The sequence below is a fragment of the Lacerta agilis genome, chromosome 1 (genome assembly GCF_009819535.1).
Source record: "Lacerta agilis isolate rLacAgi1 chromosome 1, rLacAgi1.pri, whole genome shotgun sequence".
Taxonomy (NCBI): domain Eukaryota; kingdom Metazoa; phylum Chordata; class Lepidosauria; order Squamata; family Lacertidae; genus Lacerta; species Lacerta agilis.
Window position 1 is genome coordinate 95,722,995 of NC_046312.1, and position 25,232 is coordinate 95,748,226.

Genomic DNA, 25,232 nt, shown 5'->3' on the forward strand with positions numbered 1-25,232 from the left:
GTGATGATCCAGCGAGTGAGTCTCTAGGTAGCAAGGTAGATAGGGCTGGACCAGTGAGTTGCAAGGAGCAACCAATATTCTACCTTTTGCTACCTCCCTCTTCTGGCTGCTGCTAATAGGAGTTGGTTGCACTCCCAAACATTTGAAGGGCACCAGGTTGTCAAAGGCTGCTCTACCTGCTCTCTTTGGGTTGAGCAGGCCAGCCAAAATGAGCAGAAACTGCCACTGCCTGTACTTGGTTGGCCTCTGCCAATCTATGCGCAGTGCAGAACTGGGCTTGTCCAGGCTTGTATTTAACAATGGATGGGAACAACTCTGAAATGCTTGTAGCCAAGTAAAAACATACCTGTTCTACAGGGCCTTTGGAGGAAATGAAGTCATGCAGCCTGCCTAACACTTTTAGGTTTTATTCTGCACAGCTGTATTTTATTAATGACTTGTTTTAAGTTTCGTATTTCAATGTCATTCTATGTTGAATGTAATTTATTATCTCAGAAATTGCTCCAAGATCACTATGGGCAATCATGAAGAGTGGTCTACAAATACACTCGTTGCCTGGTAGCAATAGGAATTATATTTAGGTGGGTGGGCTGTTGGTACACGAAGCATGTTTGATTTCCATGTTGGCTGTGGAGGAAGGAAGCCTGTCCCCTCTGCTCAGCCCCTCCCCTACCTGCCAGTTGGTAATGGATTTTACAAGTCTGTGCTTGCCGCTATGCTGTGTCCATTACCGTGCCAAGAAAGAGAGCGAGAGATGGCGTTGCACACACTTCCATTGTATACCCTCCTTCCCTCTGCCAGCTGAGTTGTCAGGGGCAGCTGAGCCACGTGAGACCAAATCTGCCCTTCATGTTGCCCAGGGCAGGAAAATTCTGTGATCAGCCACAGTAAAGGTTTGCGAAGCCTAAAAGACTAAATGTTATCATGGCATAAAAGCATTTGTCAACTAGAGCCCAGTTCATAAGATGAATATAACCCTCACTTGGTGGTTTGCAAATAATATAATAATAATAATAATAATAAATCCTCTGTATGTGTAAACGTGTAATGTGTGTGTGTGCGTGCGCGTGCGTGCATATGTATGTATGTATATATGCGATGCACACACACGGCTGTATATGCGCCCAAAGGCAAGTTCCTATAATATGGAAATAGGCACGGACTCATACAGGCACCTACGTTCTTCCCTGAGCAGAACCGGAGCTTCCTCCAAGTACCGGATGGAGGCGTTCGGGGTTTTTTTTTTTATAAAAAACAAAAATATTATATTACACTTTTTTTCTTCTTCAAATAAGCCCTCCTACAGAACGGCGCAGCTGTTTTGGGGCAAAAACACACACACTCCACACGCGCCAGTACCCTGGCTGCGTCATGACGTCACACACACACGCCGCGTCGCTCCCGGAAGTGAGGAAGCGGCGGCAGCAGTAATAGCAACAAGCAGCTGCCTACGGCCGCCGCCGCATCTGTGAGGGTTTCTCTCTCTCGCTTGCTCTCTCTCCCCCCCTCCCCACCCCCCAGACCCGTTTCCCTCCCCCACTCTTTTTCTTCCGCGTGTACGGGAGCCGAGAGGGCCCCCGCGCCCGTGCGCGAAGGTGGGCCGATCGGGCTCTTCGCTTTCGCTGCCCCACCTGAGGGGTGGCCGAGGAGGCTTGTGACGGGAGGAGAGAGAGAGGGGGGGAAATGCGGCTCCGCCGCCAGCAGCTCTGCCCGGACGCGACGCTTCCGCCACAGCCCCCTCCTCCGCCGCCTCCTCCTCCTCCCTCCTCGCCCTCTTCCCCTCACGCCATCGTCAGCGGGGGCCACGGACTAGCGGAGCCCCCTCTTCCAGTCCCGTCAGTATGAGGCCGGCCGAGACCCCCCGCCAGCGCCGAACTCCGGTAAAAGATCGAGGGGGGGTGGGGTGATGATTCAGTCTGGGTCGTGGTCGTTATGGGGCAGCACTTCTCTCCTCTATGTGGGCGGGGGCTGTATGACACTCGGGCAACACACTTCACACACCTTAGCGCTCTGTCTCTCACACACAATATGCACACACGCACTTCTCACGGAAGGCTCCTCATACTTCCTCCCCATGAAATTGTTACTGATGATTCTGCCCCCCTCCCCAAAAAAGAGAGGTTGGTGCCCAAGAGATGTGGGTGGGTGGGGGATACCTCTTCTAAGCAGGGCCTCTCGCCTTGCCAACCCCAGGGGCAGCCTGGGATGTTTGTGCACCTTCTTTTCCGGATACTTTTTTTTTTTTTTTGAGGAAATCCCAGATGCCTTTGCATATTTATACACTTTTCTTTTATCGTATGCTTTCTGGTAAACGCACAGACACATATATGAAAGCTTCATTCTGATGCAGTGCTGTCATTTTATGTCTAATTCAAACCTCTTTGGAATGTGATTTGTTGGACAAGGGCTTTCTCTACTTGCTACTCTGAGTCTTCCTCTCAATTTGTGCCTCTGTTTATCTCTCTCACCCCCCACCAACCTTCTTCCTGTGGTGTTTTGCTCTCCTCTTCATGTTTGTTCGGAAACTAAATATCAGCAGGACTTATTCCCCCTGTAAGATTGGCGCCTTAGAAAGGCAGGGTCAAGATGTCATTGTAGGTGTTTCATGGCCAACTTCCGCTGGGTTTTAATTATACGACAGTCCTAATCATTCTGTTGAAGAAGAGTAGTTGTGAAAAATACCAGGTGATCTTGTGACACCTTAAAGGTTAACAAATATACCTTAGCATAATCTTTTGCGGTCTAAGAACATGTGTCAGAAAAATCTAGACTCCAGGTGCTGCAAGAGTCTCATTGGTTAAGGAGTTGAGGCCTACAGATCTCACAGATGACTCCCCCCAAAATCCACGCTTTGGCAATGCCTTTATTGGGACCAACCATAATGTTACAAAAGTGTGACAAGTTTTTGAGTTCTCCAGAGCTTGTCATCAGGCAGGATGTTCTGGAGAACTCAAAAATGTGTCATGCTACTGTGAAATTTTGGTTCGTCTCAAAAAAGGTATTGCCCAAATGTGGATTTGAAGGTTTTTTCTTATATTATTTGAAGGCATATGCTACAGTATATTTGTCAGTCATGAAGGTGCTATAGGATTATTTGTTCTTTTATATCTTGCCCCTCTCCATTCTCTGGTACAATATTGGCAGGTATTCTTGGATTTACCAAGGTATTTTGCTTGTGAATTTTACCCGCACTTTATTTCAATCCTGACTTGTTATAAATTAAAATTCACATTGGTCTCTGGTGTACTTTTTCGGTGTTTGTTTCTTTGATGCCCAGCCTTCACTTGACCACCCTGTATTTCAGATGGACATATTTAACTAGTGACTGTGTTTTGACTATTGTGCTTATAAAGGAGAAGTCCTTTAGAATATTGCCTGATACAGTTGTTCTTATCATAATTAAGCACATGCATCCATTTTTTTTGAGGACGCTCCCCTTGAAAATGTGTGCGGGCAAATAAGACTTTTTTCCATTCGAGGCCTTGGAAGCAAATCTCCAGTCCCAAAGTACACTCAGCCTAATTTATTCTTCCATAAAGTACTATTGATGTTCTTCTCCATGAGATGGTAGATACACTGTTGCTCTGGATGGGTCTCTCCCTCTCTCTCCCCACCCCCTCTGTCTCCCGCTTCCCCTCCAGTGTGGTAATGACTTTTTTTCTGGTAAGTAAGTGGTTGGTTGAACAGGTCTTTTGAACATGTAGGGAGAAAACTGAAAGACCAGTTCCTCACCCATTCCTGCTTTCTGTGTGTTACTAGTAATTTTATGTTTTAGTTTCAGGGCCCAGTTGTTTAAAGTACTTAAATAAAAAATGACTGTGGTAGTTCAGCTCATAATTCTTCTTTGTTGTGCATATCTCAGGAATATGGGTTTTCTGGACAATGTTCTGATGGCCTCTATTAGTTAGAATCTGTGACTTGTAATTTAGTAAACAAACTTTAAAAGCCTATTATGTTAATGTACACATGCTATACAATGTCTTGAGGTTTTCCCCCTTGGTAACTAAAATTAGATTAATTAAAATATTGATTAGGAATAATATATTTCCCTTATTCTGGCCTTGTTTGCATGCAGTGCTTAACCATAGTGTTACATGACTGTCCCCATGTAAGGGAGGAAACAAGCCTCATTCTGGCTTGTCATAATGGGCAAAGCTGGCATTTCTACCTTTGTGTTTGTTTGGAAAGAAATAGCCATGAACGCTCATTTGCACAAGCAAACCCTTCTCAAGACAAGCTGGACTCTTGCTTATTCTCTCCCTTTGCATAACAAAGACAGGAGTAGGGGAAGCAAAAGCACTCATACATGTTAACCTATAGTTTATTTGTATTTGAAGCTGTGGTTTCACATTGTTACAAATCTGGGAATTATTTATATTTTATGGAAAGTCTTGAGACATAAACAGATGATATAATATTATTAGTAGCTTAAAGAATGGTACATTATATCTGTTTCTGAGGGGTAGTCAACAAAAAATGTGAATGGCAACTTTTGAACTTCCTAAATTGTTGTAATAGTTAATTTAAAGTATAAAACTCATTTAATAATAAATTCCCCACCCCCATGGAAACCTATCCACCTCACTGGCATTCCTTGCCTTTTCTCATTACGTGGTTTTTTTTTTTAAAAAAAAAGCTTGAATTTTTACAGCAGTCTTTTACTCTAGCAGACATTCTCTGACTGAGGCCTGCTTTGAGTTCTGTAGCTCATGCATTTAAGAATAAATGAAAGACTGAGAACACATTTGAAATAGCCTTTATTTCAGAGGACTGTTGACTAAATCAATCAGACTTAAAATGATGCATAAAATAGTTAAGGTGAATGCTTGGCTTTTAAATCAGTTTGGTTCCAGTGATCCAGCAGAATTAAGGCATGAGGCTGAAACTGCAGCTTTCTATCTGTAAAACTGGTGCACCCTTCACTCCCCTACCATTGTGGTGCTACTAATGAAGTGGGATATTACAGTGCTGCAAGTAAATACAACAATTTTGAAGATAATTTGATACAGTATAATATAGGACTACAGAACCTATCCGCTTAAAAATGTACATCTTCTAGTTATATTAAAATTCAGCTCTAACTAGTACAAAACAAAGGGTGATATCTAAGTTATTCTTAGAGTGACACCTGTTGAAATTGGTACAAGTCTATTGAATTCAGTGAGCCCAATTGAGTATGACTAACACCGGATATCAGCCAAACAATTTTAGTTCATCTTGCGCTATTAAAGAGACTTGGTTTTTATGTGAGAGATGCTGTATGTCAGGAATCCCAAACTTTGTTTGCAGAGTCGATGTTTAACAGTACAAAATTGTACTGTGCTCAGATACACAGTGCTCACACAATACATGGATTGCATTTTGTTAAAAATATTCTCAGACCCTTTTCCTTTTTCATTGCTTGAAGTGGACTACTGTATTGTGTTTGCTATGTAACTCCTTCAGAGTGGAGTGGGCAGGGCTGGCCCAAGACATTTTGGCACCTGAGGCAAACCACACAACAGTAACCTCCTCCCCACCAGGGAAAGAAGCGGTGAATGAAGCTCTACATCATGAGCAGGGGGTGGGGTGGGGATAAAGATCTATATTGGGATCTACTGCCCCTAGGGTCCTGCTGTCAGAGGCAGTTGCCTCACCTTGCCTCATGGATGGCCAGCCCTGACTGGGGGTATGGATTTGGAATGTATTTAACCAGACATTGGGATATGCAGACATTATGTTACTGAGTAGTGTGAAGTAGTCTAATGTCAGTTTTAGCACTTATCTTTAAGCAGCCCCAGTCCTAAACACATTTTTTTCAGGAAACCAGTTACATTGTTCAGTTGGAACTTCAGTGCAGTTTGTTGGAGCTTGAAACATTATTATTATTAAATTTATATCCTGCCCTTCCTGCAGAGGAACCCAGCCCAAAGGAAAATGTGTGGCTCAAATTAATCTGTTTTGACCTTCCTCTCCTACACGGGAAATGAATTCCAATTGCTATTGGCTGCTACACTGTAGTCATTCTGTAGTAAATGAATCACTCTTGTTTACTACAAATTATGTGTTCTCCACCTAATTTGGAGGCCTGGATTCTCAGTGGATTATTCTAATAAATGCTTTCATATCCACTCAGTATTTCAAATTGCATTGCATTCCTTTATACTCTTAACATAAAGGGAAAGTTTGTGTCATTTTGGAAATAAAATTATCCCCCCCAAAATTGGTATGCAAGTATGTAAATTCTTAGTGCATCTGCATCTGGCTTTATGTTTGTTAAGGGATTGCCAATTGCCACCTCCTAATGTAGATTGCGTAACAGGTTTGCTTTATTAACAGTGTTAACCTGAAGATGGTTTGGAAGCTGCAACTGATGTAGAATGCCACTACCTGTGTGTTGTCAGGGGCGATGCCAGTGAGATATGCCAAGTTGAATTCAGGGGGTTGGTACTAACATATAAAGCCCTAAACAGCTCAAGCTCTAAGTATTGAAAGGTCATGCCGCCCAGTACCAGCCAACCAGAGTTTAAGATTTGGAGTGGGGAGAGGCTTTGGTACTACTGCTGTTGATGTGTTCATGGGGAACCACATGAAGCAGTGCATTCTCAGTGATGGTACCCTGCTTATGGAATTTGTCCATTTTGAAATCAGGTTGGCACCTACACTAGTTTTGTTTAGGTGTCAGGTAAAAACTTGTTTATTCCTACAGATCTCCCGCCTTATGATTGAAGACACTTGAAGTTAACACAAAAAAATCCTGAGTAAAGTATTATCTGTAAGCAAAATGATGTTACCTGCATCGCCTGCCTAATTGCTGTGTTATACCTGTTGCAATATATTCATTGTGTATTTGTAGTTTAAATGTGTTTTTAAGACTTTTTGTTAGCATGGTTTTATTAGAAATGTTAGCCACTCTGGGAACTTTCAGAAGGAAGAATGGCATGTAAGAAAACACAACAATAAATATGAACTTCTTCATTTAATAAGACACCCATAGCAGCTTAGAGATAAATTTACAGGACTAAAATAAAATCCAAAATTTGGTCAAAAAGGCATAGACCTGTATTTCTCTAAAATTTTAGACTAAAACCGTTTACAGCTCATATATTATTGAAAGGTTTTTGCTATACAGTCTACTTTGGTTCTCAAACAGAATCTGTTCTGGAAATCTGTTTGACTTCTGAAAACATTTGAAAACCAAGGCACAGCTCCAATTGGCTGCAGGAGCTTCCTGCACTCAGTTGGAAGCCACGTTGGAGTTTCATCTTCCAAAAAACATTGCAAACTGGAACACTCACGTTCCAAGTTGCAGCACTTGGGAGCCAAAATGTTCGAGTCACAAGGCGTTCGAGACCAAGGTACGACTGTATACTGCAAAACCTGGAAGGATCGAGCATAGACAGGCATCATTTAATGGGAATTTATTAAATGAAGGGTGGGGACTGGATCTGGCCAGTGGACCTGATTCTTCTCTAGCTTATCCCCCAAATTGACAGATGTACACGGCCATCCACCTGTCAGTCACCTAGGTCACAATGGCATTGGGTAACAGTGCTTTGAAAGTCCCAAATTAGCTGATGGTTGGAATTCAAAGCAAGGTGCAAAGGAAGCTCATCAAAGGAGAGACCTGCTGCTGATAAAAACTGAGATCCCTTGAAGACAGCAGCATTCAAAGCAGGGTTTCTCTTGTCTTCAGACTAAATGGTGGTTCTCATGCTTGATCTGTCTAAAATTAATCTGTACTCAGGATTACTTTTTGTAACTTCAAGCGTCTTCAGTCATATAATTTGGGAAGTGTACCTGTATATGCTGCACACACAGGTTTCTCCCTATTCATACTTGACATAATCTAAAAATTATACGAAGGAAGATAATTAAGTGAATTAGCTGCTACTATGAAAATAAAACTTGATTGCTTCTCGGTCTCATGGAGTTGGTATAAGGGTCAGATGACAGAAACCCATAAAAGCTTGCCTTCAGTGTCTGGGAGATAGGTGATTATATACTGTGTGTATGTGTTGTATAGGTATGATATACAAAATCCCGTTTAACAATATCTTGTCTAGTTTGGTAGCTTGGTACTGTTATCTGCTCAGTTGCTTTGGCACTGTAGCATTTCTCTTTGTCCTGAACACAAACTGAACTGTGGTTTGACTGCCTTGAAGAAACACTCAGGACAATGTATTCTGCACACAGCTGTTTGTTGTACATTCATTAAGGAAAGGAGTAGGGATTGGATTGTAAACCCTCCACTCTTGTAGAAGGTCTCCAGGGCAGCATTTCTGTGAAAGAGGTAGACATTTAGAAGTGCGGTAATCCTTTCCTGTATGTTATTATGATTGCATGGATAAAAAAGGGGAATGCAAACTGCTGAGTGAGTTTTCTGTTTGCTACATGCAGCACTAGGAGTTCTGTGTAGTTCTGTGATAATCTCAACAGTTTTTATTGGGTTTAGATCTAGACATCACCATCCACAAATGGAAGGACTTTTTCCATTCACGGAAGAGGCTGAGATCCAGCAGAGGCTGTTGCTAGAGGAGGGGATGATTTTAACTGATGCCCCGGCTCCACTTCCTGTAATGTTTTGGAAGCCCCTCAGACCCTCACAGAACTGCCTTTTATGGAAATGCAAAGGGAATGAGAAATTGGTTATGAATACCCTTCCTCCCCCCTGCAGGTAGTCTTGGTTCCAACCAATTGTTGTGATATGGTCTTATGTGGCATTGTGATATAGACCTTTAACCATTGGACGAGGGGGGAAGTACTGTCATGTGACTAAAACAGTATGGTGGGTGTCACTTTCATTGATCTCGGGCCTTAGTAATATAAATGTTTCCTCAAGGTAATTGTTTTGGGGGTTTTTTTGCTTGCAAGGTTATTCCTTTGTAGTTGGTGAGGGAATCTTCTTATTAGTACTTCATGTGTGCTGTGTAGTCCTAGTTCACTCCTACAGTTATGAGGAGTTGGAAAAGCTAGAACAGCAAACTCCACTACCCAAAGAAGGCCCCTGAGTTAAGACTGTAAGAAGCTGTGTATGTTAATTCCTAAGCATCTGTAATTTAGCAAGTGCTAAGTCGGGTGAAGCTTTTCTAGATACTGGTATACCATGGACGGCGCACCATATTATTTTTGTCCTTGGAACGATGGATGGCAAAAGGCAAATTTGCAATTAAGGGGGCATGATAATATTATATTCATCTGGCTAATGCAGCAAGCCTTTCTTATTTGCTTTCCTTGATCCTAAGTTATTGATGATGCTACAGAGTTATTTCTTACATTGACACCACATCCATAATTCTTATTGGCCAGCTAAAATTCATTGCCAAATGTAACTGCATAGAAGCTGTTGCTTTTCAATACTGGATGCGTTCACCTGCAGTGGGGAACTATGGTTTGAATTTTCATGTGCAACCTTGGGCTTCTGTGCTTCTTCTCCCTGCCCTGGATGCACCTGTTCAAGCTCTCATTTCCTGGTTTGATCAAAACATAGTTGGCTGTTGTGTCCAATTGGGCAAAATATGGCTTGATCAAGTCAGAAAGTGAAAAAGGGAATTTGCTCACAGAAGGGGACAGGGAAGTGCATAAGTTCAGGCTTTTGGCATGAATTTTTAAATTCTAAAGTAAGAGAATTGAAGGATATGAGGAGGGTGCAAAGTGGTAAGCCCAATGTTCCAGCACAAACTGCCAAACAATTGTTTTGCATCATGTGTAAAAGGAGGTGTAAAGTGTGCTTGGTTTGGTTGTCTGGGACCAAGGTGCTGTGGCCCCCTTTACAGTGCCATGACCAAATAATCCTTAGAGATGGGAAAGAGGCAGGGACTGCTGTGCAGCTGCCAGGCTACTTCCAGGCCACTTCTGTGGCTCCCAGGTGAGACAGCTGGGGCTCATTACACCTGCCAGAGGTGGTGGTATGCTCACCAAGGCTATAAGAATTATGGAAGACAGCTGCTAATGCTGTTTGGTTTTGGGTAACTCTATAAACTTGTGTAATGATGTTTGGTGGCAGTAAACATCACTTTCGGGGGGGGGGATGGTTTTAGAAAGCAAGATGAACTCTGATTATCAATTTATTTTGTGGTATGATGATGATGACGATGACACTTAAGCAAAAATCCTAAGAAAATAAATATGACTCAAAAGTGTAGACCCATTTTTTGTCAATTTACTTGAATTTTTACCAACTTTGTTTGTCAATTAGCACCTTGGTATATAGCCTTTACGTTTTTACACCAAAAGAGATGTGGCTATGTCTCTAGAGTTCATAACCTAGCATAAATCTGAACTTGACTTACTAAAATAATTCCAACTATGATCCTCTTGGCTTTGGTAAAATCCTAAAGCTAATAAGGTAGAACTGTTTGTGATTAATACATCTTTTGCTCATACGTTTCTGAAACAGACTAAATATTTTAGTTTGATATGCAATTCATAATGCCTTTAAATTGGATTTCATGGTCTGTATAATTATGTGCAGTAACTTTGCTGTAATGTTCATGGAGTTAACTGTATAAGACAGTGGTGGCGAACCTTTTGGAGACCGAGTGCCCAAACTGCAACCCAAAACCTACTAATTTATCGCAAAGTGCCAACACGGTGATTTAATATGGGATAATAATTAATATACCGTAATAAAATGAGTGGGGGGGCTGCCCTGAGTTGTTGAGGGGGGGTGTGGAACACAGTTTTTTTTGGGGGGGGGAAGAAAAAACACTCACACGCCTTATAACGCTTCCTATGGAACGTGGAGCAGAAACAACACATAGAGCTTGGGGGGGGGGCATTGCCCAGAGTTTTTTTTTTGGGGGGTTGCCAAGACTAGCAGAGCTTTTTTGGGGGGGCTTGGATCACAGTTGTTTTTTTGGGGGGGGGAGAAGAACACTCACACGAATTATAAACGCTTCCTATGGCACAAGGAGCAGAACAACACATAGTCTCAAGGATCGTAGGCAGCACCAATCAACGAAAAACCCTTGACAAAGCCACCAATCACATGAACTACAGCCTGCTGGCTGTAAAAAATCCACCCATGGCCGGGGGCGGGCGGGCGGGGAGGCAGGAATATAAGCTGCTTTGGGGAGATAAAACTGCCTCTAGCTGCTGCCGGCCGGGTGGGAGCAGTTACTCACAAGGAGGCGTGGGGGGGAAGCTGCTGGCCAATTTGAAAACCCAACAACGGCACTGCTGGCTGATGGCGCGTGCCAACAGAGAGGGCTCTGCGTGCCACTCTGGCACCCGTGCCATAGGTTTGCCACCACGGTATAAGATGAGGCTTGTAGACTTGGCTAGATCTCTTTATCTGTATTTAAAGTATTGATCTATTGAAGTAGAACGTAAATAAGGTTCAGAAGTTTGCACTGCTCACTCTTTCAATTAAAATAACATGCCTGTTCCATTTTGCATGTATAAACTTGCAGTTAACCTGTTGGAACAGCTAACCCTTAGAAGTGGGTATCATATTTCTCAAGGTATGCACATGAAAGGGTGCACGTGGAGATCAGTGATCAATATTTATGACTTTTAAATGATATTTCTTTTAAATGATAACATTTATTATTAGTTCTTTTTGTAGTGGCCAGCCCAATAGTTAACCAGTGCCTCCACCAGATCCAAGAATAAGTACTTGATCATCTGGTTTAGCAGAACGGGAGTGTTAAGTGGCTGCACCATCATTATTGCTCTTACATGTTGCTGCTGCTTGTGGTTATTAAATTAGGTTAGTTTGGAAATGTGCCCTTGTGATAGGTCTGGGGTGGGAGCAGATGCCCTTGGACTCTTCTCTCCCTTCTTGGGAAATTGAAGGGTTCTTCTGACAGCTACTGCAAGGCACAGTGATACGCCAAGAGCTTCCCTCCAATTCTTTGCATGCAGAAGACTCTACTATATCTATACCTACAGTTTCCTAATTTTAGAAGTGTGCTAGTGGTTATGCATTTGTTCCTATGATTCAGAAATAGGATAGAACGTGGATGATATTTATAGACAGATGTTTGGCTAAAGTTGACATTTTGTAAACCAAGTTTAATATTGTGCCATTGCTTTTATTCTTCCTTGAACCTCTCAAATTGTTCCTTGTGGGCTTGAGATGCCTGGAGAAAATGTTGAGTTGAGTATATTACAGTAGAAAGGTTTGTTTTTAAGGAAGGTAGCATAATACAATATTAGTGCAAAGGTAAGAAGGCACTAATTTTAGTAGACGTCCTGGTGATTAATTTAATATGAGAAATCTGTGTGTGTGCGCGCCCCCTCGGTGTTTCAGCTACAGCTGGTTCATCTTGAGCAAACTATTTTCTTGCTAACAAGACTAGATCACTGCATTACTGAGTGGCTGTATCCCAGTTTGGTTTTACTTGTACTGTAGAACAAAAGTTTGGCCTTAATACTAAGGAGTCTTCTTTATTATACAACTAATTACATAATTCAGCAAATGCTGCATTTTTAGCCAGAACTCTAAAACAATAAAGCTGATTCTTAACTTGTTATTCTTTTTAAATATATTTAAATAAGCATTATAAAAAATTAACCATTAAATGTGTTAAAAGAAGAGCACAATATTTATATTGGTGTTTAGCAAAATATAGGAAACAGGATCTGGTGGTAATATGCTAGCTGTTGTCCTAATGATATTGTCGAGTTTTATGTGCATTACTGCATTTCTGCATCTTTCCACCTGCATTTGTCTGCTTTATCTTGAGCACTAAGATGTTTGCAGCTGTGGGCTTCTAGGGATGCCCATTTGATCAAACTTTACAACAAGTTTCTTCCTGTTCCCAGGGCACCAAATGCATTGAAGTAGTTCATTGTAAACATATGAAAGCGGATGTTATGTACCTCCTCAGATCAGATCTATCTTTAAAAGCCTCCCTGTGCTGTCCTGTGAACCATGAAAGAAAGCTTGACAGTAGACGTTTGTGAATTGCTCTGACAGTTATTCATCTTAATCTTACTGTTACCTTGTCTATGTGTTTTGCGCTTCTGGTGTATATTGTCTTTGATCTTGAGTGGAGAAGATGTCAGTCATGTACAACACATAACACAATGGGACTGCTAAGCATTAATAATGCTAGCACAAATTTAAGAATTAAGGTAAGAGACCACTCAAGGACAATTCAGCTTCATATTTGAGGCTTTGGGTTGTTTGCTGCAAATAGAAGTGGCTAGATTTATTTTGTGAAATTACCAACCCATACTGAACCTATTTTTTAGGAGTTCCACTGATTACATATCTACAATTACTTTTTGATAACTGTTGCAAGCAGAACATTTAAAAGCATAGCCTGTAACTGCCAACAGAATTTCCATAGTGATTTTAGATGTTCGTACACATATTGCCAAAGCTTCAGTTTAAAGCTGTACTGTCTCATTCTTACTGATAATCTGTCATAAATCCACACTGGGCACAATCCAGCCAAAGTTAAGCACTTTTAGATCCCATTTATTTAAATGGAAGAAGCTCAGTGTGTACTTGAATGCTCCATAGAAATCAGTGAGATTTAAGCTGCAATCCTTATTAGGCGCGAGATCCATGGAAGGCAGTGGGACTTTCTGTTGAGTAGACACGTTTAGGAGGATGTTGCAAATTGTTTAACTTGGCTGGGTTGTGCCTATTGTATAAGCTTTTTAAAAATCTATTTCTGAAGTAGATGGGACTATTGTTTCTTCATGGGCAATGATAGAGTAGAAATTATTTTAAAACTAAAAATTATTAATGCAAAGGTTATGGTATCTATTTCGCTTGTAACACAAGCTATATGGTTCGTAGTGTCATTGGTTTCCAAAATATATAAACAACAATGAGCCAATGGCTCATATTCTTAAAGCATAGATATTATCTTACAACCAAACTGAATGGTAAAAATATTGATAAAGATTCACACTTAAAAGTTGTCAAAATATGTGCTGCTGTGTATTATAAGTAAGTATTGTTGGTGAGCTTCCTTAAAAGTTACATGTAAAAAAAAAATCTGGCCTTTGTAGGGGCTGTGAATATTCATGACAAATTGGCCAATAGCCTTGCAGAATTCTATTTAGTGGTATAAAGGTGAGGCTTGAATGCTGAATTTTTATTGAGACTTCTGAGATTCATCTCCCCCAGCCCTTTACAATCACTTTCCGAGAAACCCAGAGTCACTTCCCAGATAATATTATCATTGAACACTGTCTAATATTCTAGATCTGATGTTAATAGAAACTGAACAATCAAGTAAATTTGAGACTAATTTTGACCGGATAATCACATTTTTAGGGCTTCTACTTTTTATTGCACTTACTAGTTGTCCCCCCCCCCAAAAGGGAACTCAACATATGTCAGCCAGACAGTGACAATACAATTTTCAATTTTATCTAGGAAAACTATAAAAAAGTCATTTTTTTTTAAAAAATACATTTATATACCACCACTTTCTTCCAAGGAGCTCAATGTGGTTTACATGGTTCTCCCACTCCCCATTTCATCCTTACAACAACTCTGTAAGGTAGTTAGTCTAAGAGATGGTGACTGGCCCAAAGTTACCCAGTGAGCTTCATGGCTGAGTGGGGATTTGAACCTTGGTCCTAGTCCTAAACACTACACTACACTGACACTTTCTTCCATTGTATTTTGGAGTAGGGTATCCTAAGCAAAGCTATGTGTTGCGTCAGGAAAAATACACTTTTTCCTATGCTTCTCTGGATTGATTTTCACTTGAGAAATCACATGGCCATCCTTTTTTTAGCCAATATGTTAATTCATTAAAAAAATTAAGAAACTTGACAGTTTTAGGGAGTATTTTTATATCCCAAGGTGATTGTATATAAGAGTGAAAAAATGACCCAAAATTACACGACATTTGGGTTGAGTTTTGTTTGAAAAACTTCAGGGGGACAGCACATTTGTAAGTTTTATTTGCTCTTCTTGGGATGTGTTTTGCTTCAGCCACTTTTTATTTACAGAGAGAAAACTGTAAATGATAAGTGGCTGAAACTTTCATATAGTTGACAATAAATTAAACTACTTTGTGGGTCTACTTTTGTGTAACTTCTATAATGAAAAGTCACCCTGAGTGGGCTACAACCCCATTTTCCGCATGGAATATTTATTTATAGGAACAGTTATGATCACAGGGAAGCATGCAGAAATATGGCAAAGACGTAGTAAGCAGAGGATAGTGTTCGAAGAAGCAATTATAGGGCTGAGATGCCATTCATTTCATTTCTGCCTTATTTGATTGATCAACTAACAGTTTTCTACTAGATGAAGTCTAGATCACACTTGTATAATTGCCACCCAATCTTTTTATGTGGTTATCTGATAGTAATAGCAGGAGTGGAAGCTTCTTGCTCCCCAGCCCTAGAGGAGTCATGACCTCTTCAGGGAAATTCTATCCTTTCTTCGCATTTAGCTTAGCTTTTAATGAGCATGTGCAGGCATCTTTGAACAGTAACACAATTTAGGGCAACTTGTAAATAAGCCCACAAAAGTTACTAGCCTTTTTTTTACTAGTTTGGAAACAAGCTAGTATTTTGTGTTTTCATTCTGGCCAAAGAGGAGGCCAACGCCTCTCTTCCATAGCCAACATGGAAATTCAAGCTACAGTACTAGCCTCTTAGAAGGCTATTTAAAAGATCTTACTAAGCACATTGGCAGAAAAGGGTTGAGGAAATTTGTCCTTCCTCTGGCAATCTGCTCACTTGTCCTCATGGAATTTCATATCCTTATATCCATGGAATTCTGGTCTCTTATGACTACCAAGCAAGTTGTTAAACGCAAGATTGGTTTAGCAGAATGGAGGAATAAATAACACACAGTTGAACATCACAGTAGCCAGGTTACGAGTGCCCAGGAGCCTGAACTAACCAATCATTTGCATTTAATGAGAGGTAGATTCTCCATATTACGTAGTGTGATGTTCAATAAAACTTCTTGGAAGGTGTGAAGTCCTAGAAGGCAGCTTTTAAATAATCAAAACAACTTGCTGTGCTCTTATTATTGTTGTAAATTGGGACAGGAAGCTTATTCATGAAGAATTGGTAGTACTGGTTGGAGTGAATAGATTTTGTTTTTTTGCTTCCTTTAAGACACTAGCAAATTACCTTGCTTTCAATTTGGGATTGTGCCATGTATAGACATGGCAGCCATCCTGTAATAAAAAGTAAAGGAAATTGCACATACCAGAGCCTCTCAACTGAAGGGTACTTTTCAGTCAAGGACAGAGTAGAGAAGAACTTTTGGATAGACATAATGCATGAATGACTTCAGGTAGAAATATCTACTCTGATTCAGCTGCTGTAAAAGCCACCTGCTTTTCAAAAGATAGTCTTCACAGAATTTCTAGTTGAGAAGAATAAATTTATTGTTCTATAGCACACATATAACTTAATCAGCCTCCCACTGATTTCACACATCCCCAAGAATAATACATGTTTACTAATGTTTAGACAATCTCACTTTGACTGTGTCCCATCTGAAAATTGAGGGATGTCCTCCCTGGGGTACTAAAGCACAATACATCTTTCATTTACATGGGTGGAACACAAACTTTTAATCACCAAACTTAAAACCATGGAGAAACCTGGTTTGAACAAAGACATTGGATTCTTATCTCATTATACATAACAAAGCCATCTTTAGCCATCTCACCCCTTGCCTTTCCCTGCAAGACTAATTGCAGCCGTTTAGAGTCGTCAACTGGTTTTCCACACTTATCAGCCTATCACCCATTCCCACCACCCTTCTGAGTAATACCCCTCCCCACTCCCCCACTATATTTAAGGATCTGGTGACTTCTGTTTCAGTGTATCTGAAGAAGTGTGCATGCACACGAAAGCTCATACCAGGAACAAACTCAGTTGGTCTCTAAGGTGCTACTAGAAAGAATTTTCGATTTTGTTTTGACTATGGCAGACCAACACGGCTACCCACCTGTAACTGAAACTTTTGTTGGTATTTGATATCTGGTCAATAGACTTGTCTTACAATTGCTCTTGATTTTTTTTTAGTAATTTATCTAACGTCTACCATAAGTAGTTAAAGTAATACCTTAATAGTGAGTACTTGTTTGTACTTTTTCTAAATACTAATGCATTGTTTCATCTTAATTTGTGTAGGAAGAATACTGACAATTGAATTGCTGCCTTTATACTGTAAAAAATTGCAATAAAGTGGGGATGTCAAGAGTCTCCACTCCTCCACCACCTGGAGAGATGTCCAGTGGTCCTATAGCTGAAAGCTGGTGTTACACACAGGTAAGCCATATACCTGTATGTGTGTGTTTGTCCAGGTTTTGTTAATGGCATGATTAACAGTAGGACACTTTCAGATGTAGCTTCCATTAGTAATGCAGTGTGATACCCAGAATGGTGAAGAATTCTGGTTCCAAGTAAAAGGAATAAGAAGGCAAAAAAGGTAATATAATAAAGAGAACCAATCAGAAAATGTATACTATAAAATAAGGATAAAAATATGGTGACGGGTGAGATCAGCAATATAATAGGCAAGAAATCAAATACTGAAGGTTGTATCCAGTGATTGGGAGGATTTATGCAGCATTGTGGGCTGCCATACAGGCAGGTGAAAATCATGTGGTATTGGGCTGAGTGAGCTTGCTCCAGCCAGAGCTCTACTTGTGCAAGATCGCTTTGCCCTATTCCCCTTGCTCACAACAGCCCACAAAGTTCAATAAGTAACTCCACCCTAACCCTCAAGTGAGGCTGTTAAGAGGTTGCAGAGGTGAGGACAGCTATTGTGCAGCTATTGAATACAACCGAAGGTTTCTGAGTTGTAGGACAAATGAATTAACCACCTAAAGTCTACAATAATTCAACCTGTGGTTCTGAAAAAGCCTGGTGGATAACTGATCAAATAAGGGGCCCCTAAGGAATGAATCTTGCTCAAATGTCATAAGATGGTAGCTTATGGAATCCTGTTCTGAAACAATGGCTTTTTTTAACAAGTGCACAATATAAGCTGCAGTGACTACTTAATTCTATGAGATTTCCCTCTCCCCAAAAAATCAGTTTAAACTTTTCAGTTGAGCTTATTTCTTCAATAACTGCTTTAAAAAAATTAGTGAATCTGGTGAATTTACGTGATTGTCTGCATCTCTTATTCAGGTTAAAGTTGTAAAATTTTCTTATATGTGGACCATTAATAACTTCAGCTTCTGCCGAGAAGAAATGGGGGAAGTTTTAAAGAGTTCTACTTTTTCATCAGGGCCAAATGACAAAATGAAATGGTAGGTATTAGTCATTTGTCATTGGCTTCTCACTTTCTTCTCTTTAAGAATACGGTCTCTTGAGAATCTGTGAATATGTCATAAATAAAATCACATGTATGGTGGTTTATCCTCCAGTGTTAAAACTGTTTTTATTGTTGAAAGTGGGGCAACTATCACTGATTTTCTGCTACATTGCAGAGATCTGAACAGCTAACAGTTTGAAATACTATATAGTTTGTGGCAAAATAAGGCAAGATGATGTAATGTGTTTGATTAGGGCCAGAGAGACATTGGGTTCAAATCTTCATTTGTGAGGTTACTGAGAGCAATTTGGGCAATTCAGGGGCCCAGTTTGCATGTAATACTAAGCCAAGCCAAGTTCCTGGAAGGAAGATTGCTGCAGCTTTGCTGCTCTTTCATTGCACCTCCCGCCACAGTGCTATGAGCAAAGCCGTGGCAGCCAAGGGTAGTTGAATGACTTGCTGCCTTGTGACTTGTCTGGAGCAAGATACATTTCAAACTGGCCTTGTGATTTGCTAAGCAAATTATGGCTCAACTCACATCCGTGTGGCACTAGCAGGGTCCCCTATTTGTAAACTGCCTGTGATCCTTGGATGAAGGGTGGTCTAGAAATGTAATAAATAATAATAATAATCTCATTTTGTTCAAGAGGGCCCCACGCTTCTGAAGAAGCATTTCAGGAGAACACCACTGTATATATGTTCGCTCCTTGGAGTATTGAAAGGTGTGACAGCAGGAGAAGAGCAATAGGGATATATAGATATGAGCAACTGGAGGTCATGGGTGTTGAATACATATGTAAGTTTTAAAAACTGATCTCCGGAACCCAGGGGACTTATTGTGTACATGTAAAAAACCCACATCACAACAGTACTCCAATTTTTAAATATCTTAGCAAGTTAGGCCTTTATGGATTGGAGAACAAGATGATGTTTCTTAGACTTGCTTCTTCTGTTCTTTATTTCAGGTGCCTGAGAGTAAACCCCAAAGGACTGGATGATGAAAGCAAAGATTACCTTTCACTGTATTTACTTCTAGTTAGTTGTCCAAAAAGTGAAGTGAGAGCAAAATTTAAATTTTCTCTTTTAAATGCAAAAAGAGAAGAAACAAAAGCAATGGGTAAGTGGATTTTAAAATGCTTCAAGAGCGATAGGTTGTTTTCATTTTAAGGAGTAAAAAGTCTGTCAAATCAGATATTTATTTATTTATTTATTTATAAGCTTGTAAACTCAGATTTATTATTTTGTGTCTGTGTACAAGTTCAGTCGCAGTGTAATGGCTTCCTCTGGTTTTGGACAATGGTATAGTTTGGAGAATGGTATAGTTGGCAATTCAGAGGCAATTCAGTTATTTAAATCTAAATGAGATTTGACTGTCTTTTTTGTATGCATTTCCTACTCAAACATGATTACATAAGCTTTCCTAATGTTTTGTGGTATATTTATTTATGATATAATTTTTCAAGTTGCCATGACAAATATCCAGCTGTTGCCTGGGGAAAACAGAACAAAGAGGGACTATTCACTGTTTGACAAGTTATTTAAAAATAAAATCTGTTCCATAGGTTGGGGGAAGGCCCTGAAGCACGTGGGGTGGAGACAAAGGGGAGGAGGAATTATCCAGAATGCTTCCCTCCACTGTTCTACTGGTGGATACTTTCTTTCAGAAGGGGGAAATGTTGGATATTACCTTTTATCTACAAGTCATGTTTGCATTTTAGCCAACAGGGGTTAATGAGACTACCAAGTGTGGTTTGTTGTTAAAAATCAGTTGTTCTTTTTTACATATCCTGAATGAAACTGACTTCAGTTTTTCGAATCCCACTTTCTGAAGTTTAATTTTGTCCTAAATTATATCTTGCTAACTTCCACTATTATCACAAGCAAGAGAACAGGACTTGTCATGCAATTTGGACATTGTGTGTGTGTGGGTGTGTTTCCAGCCATATTGAAAAAGAGTATGTATTAGAGCTGGTCTTGTGTGTCACCACATCTGGAATGAAACGTGTCCTCTAGTATATGGTGTGGCCTTGGTTATATGGTTCAATAATAGATTGGTTCAGATCTGTGTCATGATAAACTTGCTGAAGAAAGTGAGGAAATCAGCTGTTGCTTAACTCTGTATCATTCAGTTATAGAAAAATATCCTCTGCCCTTAATGGAATAAGGATTGTAAACTGTTCAAAGCACTAAAATGCTCCTAAAATGTAATACCAGCAGCTAATTGCAGATAAAAATCCATTGTCTTTAATGGTCCAATTGCTGCTAACATTTGTTTTTAAAAAGTAACAATGCATTAACTTAGAACCAGAATAATGGGGGGGGGGTACCCTGTGCTGCCTAAATGCTAAGGGAATTTTCACACCCCCACTGTAGCTCCCAGAAAATGTGTGGGCGTAGAGGTGAAGTTGGAGGTTGGAATCATGTGGGGAAGGGGGAAGATGGAGGAATAAATGGAATTATATGAATTTAGCCATCTGCAGTGTCTCTGACACCAGTGATTCCTCTGCTTCATCTGGGCTTATGAGAGACGTTGGGGGTGATGTTTGTACTTCCAGCTGAAATGTGTAGCTGGAATTCTACTCTTGCACTAATCTCCTGTACTGAAAGGCATCTCGGAAAAGAAATTGGTAATTCCACGAAACTGAACACAGTAGCCAGGATAATAATAATAGAAATTATTATTATTATTATTATTATTATTATTATTATTATTATTATTATTATTAATTCCCCACCCATTTGGCTGGGTTTCCCCAGCCACTCTGGGTGACTTACAGCATATATAAAACAGTAACATATCAAACATTAAAAAGAAGCCCATGAGTTAAATGCAAGGGCTCTTGCCCACATGAAGTCCTTGTGCTGTGTCTCAAACCTCTTTTGACTTTCCGAAGTTATTTCTACAGTGCTTTGGGTTCTGAATGTAAACATGATATGCAAACCTCCCCCATCCCACCAAGCTTAATTTTAAAATATAGGGTTGAATCCAGATGTGCCATTCCACTTGATGGAGTGACATTCCACTTGCACTTGATGGAGGTGATTTGTACTGATTCTTCCTTCCCACTGCTGCCCCTGGAAACTGCACTGGAGGGCTGGAGGACCCTACAGAATGGCATGGGGTATGCTACCTGGGGATGTCGGGGAAACCTGTACTGGAACTAATTCCATCTCCAAACATAGTGGTGGGGAACCTTTGGCTCTCCAGCTGGTGGTGTGTTCCAATTCCCATCAGCCCCAGCTGGCATGGCCAGGGATGATGGAAGTTGTAGTCCCTTAACACCTGGAGGACCACTGCTTCCATGCCCAGGTGTAAACAAAACAAGTCTTTCTCTTAATGAAGGTGTTAATCTGGATACAGCTCATATTTTGCATTAGTCTTTAGTATAATTGTTATCTTATTAGGCTTGATTTGGCTCTTGGATTTCACTTATTTGTGTTTGTATATTAAAACTGTTTTAATTGAACGTACTTATTCTATTTTATTTAGAAAGCCAAAGAGCATATCGATTTGTTCAAGGCAAAGATTGGGGTTTTAAAAAATTCATTCGAAGAGACTTCTTACTTGATGAAGCTAATGGTCTTTTACCAGATGATAAGCTTACGTTATTTTGTGAGGTAGGTAATCAATCAGTGCTTTTTAAAATAGAATATTGGTTTCCATGGCTATGAATGAAGAATATTTTCAAATGTTATCTTTATCACTCTGTGTTGCAGAATGCCCTGATAAAATATTTTAGCATAATGGTGTTTTTTAAAAAGGTATTTGATGCAAGATTTTTCTAAAAATAATGTCAGCCATTGGGAGCATTCCTGCTTGGCATGTAGTGAAACGAAAGCCGTAGAATGAACCTGGGATAAAAACTGCAGTAGTCTTGTTGGGGTGGAAGAAGGCGTAACACATAAGGCAGGGTTGTGGGATCAGTTTCCTAGGTTGGTACTCTATGATGGTCATTGTGGAGCTACAGAGAAGCCACAGTTGGTTTGTCTTTGAGAGGAAGTGAACTCCCTCTACCTATGATTTAAATTAATATTATGTCTGTATTTAAATTGGCCTGTGACAACTGAAGAACTGGATTTTTATGCCCCTGACTGCCAAATGTAGGACTGAATTAGACATACAAGTGTTAGTAAAATCTCAGTCATCTGGACATAATTACATTATTATTATTATTAGTAGTAGTAGTAGTAGTAGTAGTGGTAGTAGTAGTAGTAGTAGTAGTATGCCACTCTTTATCCAAAGATTGCAAGGAAGTTCGCAACATAGAAATATAAAATGAGAACACAAAATACATAATAAAAACAAAAACAAACCAATAACCCCCCACAAACACATGTAAAATGGTATAGGGTGTTGATCAGCCAAAGATGTGGTTGAAGAGCAACATTTTCACCTTGTGCCTAAAGGTGTATAAGGAAGGTGCCAGCCAAAGCTCCCTGAGGAAAGCATTCCTCAAACAGGGAGTCACTGTAGAAAAGGTCCGCTCTCATGTTGCTGCCCTTCGGACCTCCCATTGAGAAGGCATATGAAGAATGGCCTCAGATGTTGATCTTAGGATACAGGTTGGTTCATATGGAAAGAGGGGGTCCTTGAGGTATTCCGGTCCTAAGCCATTTAAGGCTTTATAGGTCAAAACCAGCACTTTGAATTAGGCCCAAAAGGTAAATGGCAGCCTCTGCAGTTGAGCCAGGTTTAGTGTAATAGGCTCAAACCATCTTGCCCTGGTGAGGAACCTGGCTGCCGAATTCTGCACCAGCTGAAGTTTCTGAACCATCTTCAGTGGCAGCCTCAGTGGCAGCCCTATGTCTAACCTAGAGGTTACCAGAGCATAGACAAGAGTAGTTAGATTCAGGTAGGTAGCCATGTTGGCCTGACACAGTTAAATAAAAAAAAAATTGTCCAGTAGCACCTTAGAGACCAAGTAAGTTTGTTCTGTATCTAAAGAAGTATGCATGCACACGAAAGCTTATACCCAGAACAAACTTACTTGGTCTCTAAGGTGCTACTGGACAATTTTTTAATTTTTTTTATTTATTTCAACAGTAGTTAGGCTATCCCTGTCCAGATAGGGGCACAGCTGGGCTACCAGCTGAAGCTGATGGAAGGCACTCTGGGCCACTGAGGCCACCTGAGCCTCAAGCGACAGTAAAGGATCCAGAAGTACCCCCAAACTACATTCCTGCTCCTTCAGAGGGAGTGTAACCCCATCAAGGGCAGGCAACCTCCCAGGTTTCTGGTCTAAGGAACTGCTCACTAATAGTGCCTCAGTCTTATCTGGATTGAGTTTCAGTTTGTTGGCTCCCATCCAGTCCATGACTAAGGTAAGACAGTGGTCCATCACATTCACTGTTTCACCTGCAGAGGTAAAGGAGAAGTAGAGCTGTGTGTCATCAGCATATTATTACAATGTACTCCAAACCTCTGGATAACCCCACTCAGTGATTTCATGTAGATATTAAATAGCATACATAGGGGATAAAATTGAACACTGAAGAACCCCACTGAAGGTTCCACAGGGCTGAAGAGCACTCTCCAAGCATCCCCCTCTGGAAATGTCCATCCAAGGAGGACGGGAACTACCAGAAAGCAATGTCACCAACCTCTGATTCAGACAGTTGCTCCAAAAGGATACCATGGTTGATGGTATCAAAAGCCGCTGACAGGTTGAGGAGAAATAACAGAGACACATTTCCCCTTTCTTTCTTCCGACAGAGGTCATCATGCAGGGCGACCAAAGCAGTTTCTGTGCCAAAACCGGGCCTAAACCCTGATTAAAATGGATCTGGAAAATCAGTTTCCTCCAAGAGCGCCTGGATTTAGTCTGTGATTACCTGCTCAAGAACCTTGCCCAAGAAGGGGAGACTAGCAACTGCTGGTAGTTACTTAGATTTTCTGAATTCAGGGAGAGATTTTTGAGGGACGACCTCACAGGGAGGCATTAATCAAGTCCCTGCCCCAAACAGCTGTCTCCTCCCTGCTAGTTTTGTTGTCAGTCAAGAGGGACAAGGCTCCAGAGTACAAGTGGTCACCCTGAATGATCTAAGCATCTTGTCCACATCCTTGAGCCCTCCTGATTGAAACACATCCAACACAACAGGACTAGGCATTCTTAAAAGCGATTATAACTTTCCATATATTGATAAGGTTTCTACAGCAACTATCCCTTGATAGCATTAGATATTTAGAAGCAAATTTATTATGGTACCCTTCAGACCTAAGCCTGTTAACACAACATTACAAAATATTGGCAACCCCTACTACACATGAGTGTTTAAGCAAGTGCATTTTACTTAGATTAATTGAAAAATCCAGTGGCTGTAGATTCTCTGGTGGAATAGATCTTTAGCCTCAGGGATGAATATATGTAAATAGCTATAAATTATGCCAGAAACCTAAACAGTCTTAGTAAAATCCAGTAAAACTGCTTATGATACTTAAAAATGGAAGGTTATGATCCCAGTGCACTGAATGTTAAATATACATTGGCAGGTTATCACTGCTGCCCTGGACTGATTAGTGGCTTAGGAGGATGATGGATGCTCTAACTGCTAATAAGTTTGCTTTGATCTGTGTATTTACAAGAAATGTGTACAAAAAAATTCTTGGCAAGATTACAACTTAATTATGTGTCATTATGCTGTGTAGGAAGAATAATTGAAATGTGGCCCCTGAGACTAAATAGTGCAAATATACTGCATCTTATTTTGTTTAGATAGACAGGCTAAATTAGCTATGTGATGAATTTGTTATGAATACAATTATTCAGTTGGTAAGTGGATGTAACACATGTCTAGGTCTGAAAAGGATCCTTACACCCTAAAATATTTCTGGTTCAAATAGTTTTTGCGGTAGATCAAAGTAGTTTTATAAGTGAATATTGACTAAGAGGTCAGGGGTTTCTGTAAAAGATGAAATATTTTGCATTGCAGTGGTTTGACTTGGGGGGAATCAAACCTTGCCCTTTGTTTTCACAACTTCTTTCAGGGAGTGCTCAGTTACTGCTTTGTAGAGCAAAGCAAGTCTTGAAGCATTAGCTTT

The 25,232-nt window shown here is 40.4% G+C and overlaps 1 protein-coding gene across 1 annotated transcript in view; it reads left to right on the plus strand.

The window, feature by feature from the left end:
* Positions 1–1,555: 1,555 nt before the first annotated feature.
* SPOPL (speckle type BTB/POZ protein like) overlaps positions 1,556–25,232 on the plus strand; it is a 29,881-nt gene continuing 6,204 nt past the window's right edge. Inside the window, exons 1-5 of the mRNA XM_033164143.1 lie at positions 1,556–1,880; positions 17,062–17,199; positions 18,067–18,188; positions 19,159–19,310; positions 21,684–21,811. Of these exons, the coding sequence (XP_033020034.1) occupies positions 17,122–17,199; positions 18,067–18,188; positions 19,159–19,310; positions 21,684–21,811 (480 nt within the window). The 5' untranslated portion in view covers positions 1,556–1,880; positions 17,062–17,121. The remainder of the gene's footprint in view (positions 1,881–17,061; positions 17,200–18,066; positions 18,189–19,158; positions 19,311–21,683; positions 21,812–25,232) is intronic.